The sequence below is a fragment of the Nicotiana tomentosiformis genome, chromosome 7 (assembly GCF_000390325.3).
Source record: "Nicotiana tomentosiformis chromosome 7, ASM39032v3, whole genome shotgun sequence".
Classification (NCBI taxonomy): domain Eukaryota; kingdom Viridiplantae; phylum Streptophyta; class Magnoliopsida; order Solanales; family Solanaceae; genus Nicotiana; species Nicotiana tomentosiformis.
The window spans coordinates 5,540,218-5,551,567 of record NC_090818.1 but is presented as its reverse complement, the minus strand read 5'-3'; the positions used below and the strand labels follow the sequence as shown (position 1 = coordinate 5,551,567).

At 41.2% G+C, this 11,350-nt stretch overlaps 1 protein-coding gene across 1 annotated transcript; it reads right to left on the bottom strand.

Moving 5' to 3' along the window:
- Window positions 1–9,387: 9,387 nt before the first annotated feature.
- Window positions 9,388–11,136, bottom strand: LOC104089141 (nuatigenin 3-beta-glucosyltransferase-like). The gene has a single exon (XM_009593979.4). It carries the CDS (start codon window positions 10,986–10,988, stop codon window positions 9,495–9,497), a length of 1,494 nt encoding a protein of 497 aa, XP_009592274.1. The 5' UTR covers window positions 10,989–11,136; the 3' UTR covers window positions 9,388–9,494.
- Between the last annotated feature and the right edge of the window lie 214 nt (window positions 11,137–11,350).

The following is an 11,350-nucleotide window of genomic DNA, read 5'->3' as shown; positions in this document are numbered from 1 at the left end:
TATACCAGAGTGGAAATGGGAGCACATTTCTATGGACTTCATAGTTGGGTTGTTGCGGCCCTTGCGAAAGTTTAATGCAGTTTGGGTCATTGTCGACAGGTTGACCAAATCAGCACACTTCATTCCGGTTGTAACTATGTATACCTCATAGAGGTTGGCCCATATCTATATTCAGGAGATAGTTCGGTTGCACGGTGTTCCAATTTCCATGATATCAGATAAAGGCCCTCAGTTTACTTCACATTTCTCGAGAACAGTATAGAGTGAATTGGGGACCTGTGTGGAGCTCAGCACAGCCTTTCATCCGTAGACCGACGGGCAGTCAGAGCGGACAGTTCAGATCTTGGAGGATATACTCAGGGCATGTGTGATTGACTTTGTAGGTCAGTGGGATCGTTTCTTACCTTTGGCCAAGTTTTCTTATAATAGCAGTTACCAATCCAGCATCGAAATGGCTCCATTTGAGGATTTATATGGTCGGCAATGCCGTTCGCCCATCGGATGGTTTGAGCCCGGTGAGGCTAAGTTATATGATACTGATTTTGTGAAGGATGCCTTGGAAAAGGTGAAGTTGATTCAGGAGACACTTCGTACAACACGGTCCAAACAGAAGAGTTACGCAGATCAGAAGGCACGTGATTTATCATTTATGGTAGGTGAAAAGGTTCTCTTGAAGGTTTCACCGATGAAGGGAATCATGAGGTTCGGAAAGAAGGGCAAGTTGAGCCCAAGGTTTATAGGCCCATTTGAGGTGTTGAGACGAGTTGGGGATATTGCTTACGAGCTTGCTTTTCCTCCCAGTCTATCGGGAGTTCATCCAATTTTCCATATATCTATGCTCCGAAAGTATCATGCCGACCTGTAACATGTGTTAGACTTCTACACGGTTCAGCTAGATGAGAGCTTTGGTTATGAAAAGGAACCAATTTCCATTGTTGACAGGCAGGTTCGCTAGTTGAGGTCCAAGAAGATTTCCTCGGTAAAAGTTCAGTGGAGGGGCCAAACAGTCGAGGAAGCGACTTGGGAGGCCGAGGAGGACATGCGGAGCAAATATCCACACTTATTCAACACTCCAGGTATCATTCTAAGCTCGTTCGAGGACGAACGTTTGTTTAAGAGGTGGAGAATGTAACGACTCAACCGGTTGTTTTGCCATCTAGAACCTTTTCCCCCTAAATAAGACTCCCCATATGTGCTTTTACTATTTTATGACTTGCGGGGATGGTTAGTTCGGGATTTGGAAGGGTTCGAGTTAAAATCGGAACACTTGGTTCCTTAGTTGGCTTTAAAAAGGCTAAGTTTGACTTCGGTCAACATTTTGAAAAAATGACCCCGAAATCGGGATTTGAATAATTGTGGACTTGGGCTTATGTTTGAATCGGATTTTGGACAATCCGGGAGCATTTCGGGGGTTAACAGTGAAAGTTAGTTATTTGAAGGTTTTAAGGTTCTTTAAATTTGGTTTGGAGCACGTTTTGGAGTAATTGAGGACCGTTCAGAATTCCGGCCCTGGGAATAGTTCTGTATGGTGATTTAAGACTTGCACGCAAAATTTGGTATCATTCCGAGTAGTTTAAGTATATTTCGGTGCGTTCGGAGTAAGTTTGAAGAATTTGAAATTTTTAAGTTGAATCAATTTGGTTTGGGGTATGATTCATAGTTTTGATATTGTTTTACGCATTCTGAGGGTTTGAGCGAGTCCGTTTTATGATTTCAAACTTGTTGGTATGTTCGGGCGAGGCCCCGGGAGCCTCGGGTGTTAACCGGACGAGGCTCAGACCAAGTTTGGACTTGGAAGGAACAACTGAAGCTTCCATCTTCTAGTGTAATCGCATCTGCGGTTGGACAGCCGCAGGTGCGAGCCCGCAGATGCTCCATGTTGACCGCAGAAGCAGCTTGGAGAATTGGGCAGTGGACCACAGAAGTGGCGTGGTGTACACAGAAGAGACCGCGCTTCTGCGATGAAGAGCCGCAGAAGTGAGACTGCAAAAGCAAAAAAACGTCCGCAGATGCGGCCAGCGCTAACCCTGTGCATCACCGCAGATGCGGCCCTCTGCCCGCAGATGCGAAAATCGCAGAAGGCAGAACCTTCATTTAAGTCGGGGCTCAGCCATTTTTGAGCCCATTTTCTTCATTCTTGGGCGATTTTGGAGCTTCTTGAGAGGGGTATTCACCTAGCAACTTGGAGGAAAGTTAATTCTACCTATTGTGAGTTAAATACATAAATTATGGGTAGATTTTAACATGTAAATTGTGAAAATCAAGGGTTTAGATGAAAAACTTAGGTTTTGATAAAAATGAGATTTTAACCACGAAAATGGTTATGGAATGGGATGCAAATTGTGTATTTTAGTTCTTAAAGTTATGGGTGACGATTTCCTCCGAAAATTTTTGGAATCCGGGCACGTGGGCTCGTGGTGAATTTTACGAATTTTACCAATTTGGGTTGGTTAATTATTCTAATGATTTAATTTCGAATTATTGAGCATGTATTAATTAAATGATATAACATTTGGCTAGTTTCGGATTTTTCGGCACCAATTTGAGGCTTTAATGCGAAATTGTGATCGGGAAGTGAGCTTTGAGACGAGGTAAGTCTCTTGTCTAATCTTGCAAGAGGGAATTTACCCCATAGGTGTTGTAAATAAATATATGCTTATAATTATGGGGGCTACGTATGTACGAGGTGACAAGAGTCAGTGCGTAGCTACTATTATACAATTGTTCGGGTAGTTTTAGGACCCAATTCATGAACTATTTGGAATTTTACACTATACTTGTTAAATTAAAATGCCTAATTATATTAGAACTTGTTAGAGAAATACACCTCACTCTGGATCAGGTCGTACGACCTCGGCATAAATTGTGCTTAATTATAAAAATTACACGATGCTTTGATATTTATTGCAGCTTGTGAAGATAAATGACTTATTGGAAATTACTAAACTGTGAACAAATTATTTATTTTTTACATGTTAAGGAAATTATTGTTATTCACATAAACCACGTTTATTTAAATATCTTTATCTTAACATTATTGACCCATAGTGAGTGTCGAAGTCGACCTCTCATCACTACTTCTTCGAGATTAGACTTGATACTTACTGGGTACACGTTGTTTACGTACTCATGCTACGCTTGCTACACTTTTTGTATAGGATCTGAGACAGGTGCATCAGGCGTCCTTACCGGTCCGCATCCCCGTTATCCCGAGGCATAGTGGTGAGCTGCTTTTCCTGAGCCGTTCCGCAGCACCTAATGTCTCTCTTTGTATTTGTATTCTGTCTATTATGTTCAGACAGTAATTTTGTATAATCTACTAGATGCTCACATACTTGCGACACCAGGTATTGGCACATACACTAGTAGAATTGTGGTCTTGAAAATATTATTTTGGTTTTTATTTATTTAGACTTTCTATTTTGTTTTCTTAAATCTTGCAAGTAAAGAATGTATTACTCGAAAATTTATTGTAAGAGGAAATATATGTTTAATTCACTAGTTGGCTTGCCTAACAGTGATTTTGGGCGCCATCACGGCCTATAGGTGAAATTGGTTCGTGACAATCTGCGTCTATCCCAGCTCAGTCCAAATGTCGCTTCTGCGGCCACAGTGCCGCTTCTGCGGCTCTGCACCTGCGGCCAAAACCTCGTAGGTGCTGTTATACCAGATGCCAGCCCGAGGCCTCCGGGACCCCGTCCAAACATACCAACACATCCCAAAGTACAGTACGAACTTATTCGGAGCCTTAAACCACGTCAAACAACATCTCAATTAAAAATTGACGGCCAAAACCTTTCTTTCAACTTTCCAACCTTCAAACTTCAACGAACGCGTCTGATTCTTATCAAAATATTCCGAAATGATGCCAAACTTTGCGAGCAAGTCATAAATCACAATACGAACCTATTCTAAGGCTCGGAATCCCAAATGGACATCGATAACATTAAAATCCACTTCAAGTCAAACTTAAGAATTTCTTAAACTTGTAAAATATCAACCTTCCATAATAAGTGTCGAAATGCTCCCGGGTTGTCCGATACTCAACCCGAACATACGCCCAAGTCCAGAATTATCATACAAACCTATTGGAACCTTCAAATTATAATTCTGAGGTCGTTTACTCAAAAGTCAAACCTTAGTCAATTCCTCCAACTTAAAGCTTCCGAAATTAGAATTTTCTTTGCAAATAAACTCTGAACTTCCCGAAATTCAATTCCGACCACACGTACAAGTCATAATACCTGAATTGAAGCTACTCAAGGCCTCAAACCGACGAACGACACGTTAGAGCTCAAAACGACCGGTCATGTCGTTACATTCTCCCCCTACTTAAACATACGTTCATCCTCGAACGTGCTAAGGACTACTCCGGAGTTGTCCAAAATCACTGTTTAACACTTCGTGCACCTACCCGTGCCACCACAACCTAGTTGGGCACATTAGCTCGAGCCGGACTGAAGGTCCCCCCTGTATTTAGTTAATAAGCCTTAGAACCAAATTCCAACCTCCGAAATTCTCTACAAGACCTGATTCTAACATACGAACATCGTACCAATCACCACACACCGTACCAAAACACGATCGTACACCTTTTGCTGAATTCACACCATGCCCAGTATAATTCACATGCCCATAATAACATCCTTCGATCACAATAGATGTAATTTCACAAATTCGATGCCCGCAATACATCTCATGACGTATATAAATCCTGCTCCAACTCTCGTAACACCGCCATGACTAAAGAGACGCGTAGAAACTCATAACCACCTGCCGAATCAATAATTCATGGAGTCTCTCCCCTTGACAAGAACCATTACCTCATTCTGAACCGAATAACGATATTTCCTATTAATGTACCTTATATAAATCTGATTGCACAAATTTCAGGTCCAATAATCTCGTCGTACCCAGTACAAGCCGCCTCAAACAGTGACTTAGATCTCATATGACGCCATCAATGCGCCGACAAGCTACAACTCAAATATGACACATAAGGAGGAACAAACTCTGGAAAAGAATTACCCAGCCCGCGTAACGAATAAAACGGACGAACAGATGTTATGAACCCTTCTTAGAGGAAGAGAAACAAAATATGCAGGAATACATATAGGGAACCGTACTCAACATAACACTGTTGCGGCGTGCAACCCAATCCAAACATGATACCGTTGCGGCGTGCAATCCGATCCAAATAATGTACCCGTGGCGGCGTGCCACCCGATCCACTCACAATAATAAATAAGGACATACCCGTCAAGACATAATGCTTCTTCCTACGGAATACCGAATTTCGGTCACAAGCACGCCAAGTTCAAAAATACAACTCTGGGGGAGACGGATAGCTTAATATGCCACAAAACCCAAGCACGACTAAGGTGCGATAAATGACCTGCATCTCGAGAGCCATCCTGCTCATATGACATCATAAGCTACACGGGACCTCAACACACGTGCGAATAATCAAGCCGTCTCAATCCGGCACAACCCCCACAGTTCACAACCAAAGGAATAGAGTTCCTTCGAGGCATAAACTCTCACATTAACGATAGTACCAAAAATCTCCGTACTTGGTTTCAATCTTTAACAATCAAGTGACTAGCATGTCACACTCATACAATTCCCCGTAGAGTATGCTCCCACGACCTTCCGCCCAGGTAGCTAAATCCGCAAATCCATACCACAAACTGTACTAATTCTGTAAAGCAGATCAAGAATCCGCAAATCAATACACAATGGTCCTTCCACATAACACCATTCCCAGGCGACACTAGGATAATGTCACCTTACTCTGAACATCTAATTCTTCCCGTCTCCTCCGATCTCGTGACATTCTTGTCAATATCGAACTGCAACCTTGGTCCTCAACTTTCAAATTCTCATGCCGCTCACTACACCTATCATGCCGCTATACTAGAATACACGAATTCATCATAACCCCTGAACTACCAGTAGAATAACACTTCATTGGCTAGAAACCTTTCACTTAGATCATTTCCGAAGAGCCCATGCGACACGCAACTGAATTCCCAAACCGCAAAAAATACAACCTCAAGCCGTGATCTAAACCGTCATAACTTTTCCGGAATCCATTTACACAACAAAGCCATTTGAATCAAATACCTCCCAAATCAATTAGGTCATGGTGGTTGTCAAGCTCGCACGTACAACCACAAACCCCATGTATAACTTCACACGTTGAAGGAACAGATCCTTGCCACAATCATGTTGATTCAGCCATTACTAACCGACTCAACATCTTTCAATTTACCCTTGACCTGACATAGAAATATGATAGTTCCATTCACAACATAACAAACTCAATCTGCACTCATCCCGAGTGACCCGATTCGCGAGACCACATCGTCTCAATACACATGACTCATCTCATACCTCCTTACATGCACAATAACATCTGCAACTGGTGCACCCATTCTACAAGACCTTTCGCGAGTTCGAAGCTATTTCTTCCTTTCCTCTAATACTGCACTTTAATTCTTGAATCCACTAGGACCGTTGTCGAGAGTCACTCACTCTGACCTGGTCCCGAATATAATAAAACTCCAATGCCCTACTAGCACATGAACACCCCCTCAAAGAAGCAACCGACTGAATTCATTCCCTTATACGTCACATCCACAAAGTATAAACTCTAAGTCTTCTCAAAACCTGCACATGAATCGATAGGGCGGAGTATAGCACAAGTTTATCAATTTCTCTACTCGAATTACCCTTGATGTTTCCCTTTCTTAGTCACAAATAATCCACCTATGCACCGATAACAAGAAGCTGCACAAGCCGACAGCCACGCGATCCAATCGTAGACGGTGGGGCTCCCCCACATAGCTTTAAGCTACCATCACATAATGTAGAGCCCACAACGATTCCTTCTTCTCATTTACCATGATCCCGCACCGTTAAACCGCCAAATTTCTCGAAGTCTTTTGCTAAGCTTTTCATGAACATTCTGAATCACGAGTCATAGTCACACACTCGACCTCTAACCGGGTAGCAAGTAGTATTCTTCGTAGAAGTTTCATCAACATCACACAACCGCTAACCTACTCACAAGAGATAACCCACATATGGAATTCCTTACCGACATCTTCCAACGATGCTGCACTGGGTACAACTACCACATAATCAGTAAATTCTCCTGAGCTCATGCTCGCCCACCAGTTGTATAAGTTTGTTCTTTCCCCATTGACATCAACTGAAAGTTCAACAATACCTTTCCAACTCAAGTCATATTGTGTCTGAAATGATAATCAAATCTTCACACCCCTCTTCATTTCAAGCAAACTCATTTCTGCCATATTTAATCTTTCTTCGTACAGTGACTATCATTCCAAATAAAATTCGTAGACCTAGTCACTTTCAACCCTGCCTCCCAAATCGCTCTAATCTTCCTCAAGGTACGTGGCTATCCTACTACAGAATCCATATGTTACTCTGTCACTCCCACTTCGGTCAAAATATCTCCTTTAAGCAACTTCTCGACCTCTGCTTCTCATACTTGACCTGCTAGTACTCCAACCACCGTGAAACACTTCCCGCCATGTCTCCCCTCATACTTTGCTGCCCAAATACTGCATTAACTCAAAATCCTTCTCTGTAGAACCTGAACCAATAAATTGATACCGACTTTAAGCCTCCTAGAAGATCATCTTCCTCGAGCCATCAACATTAGAAATACCAATTCGATTCTGAACCGCTGCACACCGCTATCTCTAACAACCGCGTCTTAGGCACCATTCCACAACACCCTGCCCCGAAGGCAAAAGTCAAAGAAGCCTATAACATCGACGAACCTTAATGCGTTCGAACAAGGATGACGACACCATATCACAAATGAGAATTCCACCACGCTCGAAAATACCAAGCCTCGTCACTTCAACAACCAAACCTGGACATCTATAGTCTGATTGCCTTTCCTCCGCTGGAATTAAATGTTGAACCTCTAAATCATGCACTGAGAAATCCTCCTTTCGATTCATTCACTGCCTCGACACATAATCGAGCACCTTACCATTACACCAACATTGTACGATAACAATGCATAGACATCGTAGAAATCTGTGTACAGTCTCGAAACCATAGAAAATACAGACACTGAGTTGGAACAAAAGAACATCCTTCCGTAAGGCGACGATAATAGCATGCCCAAACACGCAGGGAAAAATATCCTGCACCATGTTTGTAGCACCACTACAACTCCTCGACGCCCAATTGATAACAAGCGCTTCGCGTCGTATAAGATTGAGTAGAAAAGAAATAAAGGCACAAGCCTCAATGGAATCAAAACGCACGATGAGGAAATCAAGAAGGGAAGTGCTCCTAACAGCCCTGTAGCCTCACGAAGATAAGTACAAACGTTTCAGTACCGATCCGCAAGACTCTACTAGACTTGCTCATGACTCGTGAGAACTAAGTGAACCTAACGCTCTGATACCAAGCTGTCACGGCCCAAAATCCACTATAGATCGTGATGGCGCCTAACGCCGTCGTCAGGCAAGCCATCAGTGATTTACCAATTTAATTACTCATTTTAGTATTTTGAAGTCATAATTTTCCTTAATTGAACAGTATAAAATAGAATTCACAGAGTAAATAAAATGTTTACACGAACCACCATAATGGATAACCTAAAGGAAAACCCCAAAATCCGGTGTCACAAGTGCATGAACATCAACTAGAAAATATAATAAAATACAACCGATGTCTGGAATACAAATTAGACAGGAGAATTTAAATAACTCTGATGGAGACTCTGCAGGCTGCAAATCGTAACATGAAATGCTGCTCATGGTAAAGTCCCTGCAATAGCCGCGCCTCTGTGCCCAAAAGACCACCAGACATATATGTACCTGCATGAAAAGTGCAGCAAGTGTAGCATGAGTACGTAAATCAACGCGTACCCAGTAAGTATCTAGCCTAACCCTAGAGAAGTAGTGACGATGGGTCGACATCAACACTTACTAGTGGTCCAATAAAACAGATACAGTAGAAATAAACAGGTGTGAGACAGAGTAAATAAGCGAAATAGCAAGTATAATACGTGGTACAATTGAGGAATTTATCTATGGAATGATAAAAGTTTTTGTAATAACAATATTGTTTGTTGTTTACTTGTCAAGTTGTTGTCATGGCAAAATTTTAAAGGATCAAATCAAACGGTGGTCGGATAGTGGTTCACTCATCCTTCAGAAATTCTGGATCCGCCTCTGGTTGTTAGTATTTTATTAATCACACATTAAAGTTAAATTATTTGTCCAACTTAAAATTATTTTATTTTCAAAAAATATTTAACTATGTAAATATACGTTATAACCAAACATGAACACATGTAATTACATTATAGTTATATTACATCAAACAAACAGGTTTACAAGATGTCCTTCCAAATAGACTCTTAAAGAAAATTAAAACCAGGCAAATTGTGACACTTTTGCCAAATTTATTTCAAGTAGTGATAACATTGAAGATACATTTCAAGTGAAATTCTTGAAAGAACTACTCTTGATTTCCTCAATCAACGCAATGAGCTGTGAATGAGATGAACCACCTTCTTCAGTGGCACTCTTCAACTTTTCTGCCATTAACTTAGCATTTTGTCGAATTTCCCTACTTTTCTCTGAATCACACATCAAACACTTGATAGCCAACTCTAATTTCTCTTTCGAAACCACCGGACTCGACACAATAAACCCCGAGTTCCAGACATCTGCTCCGACTCCGATTCCAAGTCCAAGTTGCTCCAAAAGCTTTTCGCTATAAAAATTCTCTGAAAATAAGGGCCATGTAATCAATGGTAGACCTACTGTTAAAGCTTCTAGTATTGAATTCCAACCGCAATGAGTCAAGAATCCTCCAATTGAGCGATGTTTCAAGATTAATACTTGTGGCGCCCAACCTTGGATAATTAAACCCATTTTATTCTTTTCTACAATATTTTCCTTGAAACCATTAGGCCACCAATTAAAATGGCCGTTCTCGCCGTCTTCTTGATTTTTCTCCTGCTCTCTAACCACCCAAATAAATGGACAATTTGCAGCCTCTAATGCTAATGCAATTTCGCTAAGCTGATCATTGGGAAATCTTACCATGCTCCCAAAGTTAACATAGAGCACAGAGTTGTGTTCTTGTTTTTCCAGCCAATTCAAACAATCACTGTAACCTTTCCAAGGGTCAGTAGAGGAATTGGAGTTTGAAATTTCTTTTGAAATTTTTACGCATTCCAGGTTGTTGATAAACAGAGAGAGGGGGCCAATGTGCCAACCTTTTCTCCCTCTAACTTTTTTATAGACTTCGGCATAACCAGGTTCGAGCTCAGAACAAGTGTTATGAATAATGCCATAGCTACGAAGCTCAGCTTCTAGGTTTTCATTTACCATCAGACTGAAATCAGTCTCCTCTATAAGGAAATCTTCTATTTCTGAGCGTTTCATTTTGATCTCGTGAGGTAAGCCAGGGATCAAGAAACGCTCAGAATCCGAAGCCACTTTCATATGAGGTGTGTATCCCTTAAGAAAATGCCAGGCACATTGATGTATAAAAGTCGCAGGTTGAAATGAGTACCTCGGAATTTTCAACTCCTCAGCTAAATCAACAGTCCAAGGAAAAAACATGTCGGAGACAATGCATTGAGGATTGAGCTGCCGAATTAACTGTTCCATGGGTTTTTGGAGCAGCGTAAAGCCATAACATACTTTGCCAACTATTTCCATTGAAGGGCTAGCGATAATATTTTCAACTCCCTCAGGTAAGTCCACTTCATCTGCCGGAAATTTAACCGTTTTGACGGAGATTTCGCTGCCCAATTCGAGACAGTCTTTATCGACTGAGGATTGAAAAAGGAGAGCATTTTTTGGAGTGGTAATTATGGTGATTTTGAGGCCTCCGTAGAAGGCGAAAAGTCGAGCAATGTGTACTATTGGTGTTATATGGCTATTCATAGTATATGGAAGGAACACCACATGTGCCATTGCCGCCGGTGACTTACAGTGATGACAGTAGTAAACAAGTCACAGAACTGAAAGGCTGGGTGTAATTACTGGTTGTAACTTTGTATTTTATGAGGAAATAATGCAGGGGAGCAGGGCAGATCTAGTTTAAAAATTATGGGTTCAAGTAAACTCGATAATTTTTATGTAGAACTTGATTTTGTACTAAAATATTCTTTAAATATATAAAAATATTTAGTTTTGAACTGTATTCTTTGGTTCGTTATTATATATTAACTTATATTGCTTTACAAACTCGTAAACTTAAAATCTCGAATCTCTATAACCACCAATTGTCAAGTTGAACAGAATCTTGGAGTTTGCAATCATACAAAAAATTTGTT

What these genes read in the sequence shown, in the direction of transcription:
- LOC104089141 (XM_009593979.4), bottom strand. Translation starts at nt 10,988, where the DNA reads ATGGCACATGTGGTGTTCCTTCCATATACTATGAATAGCCATATAACA.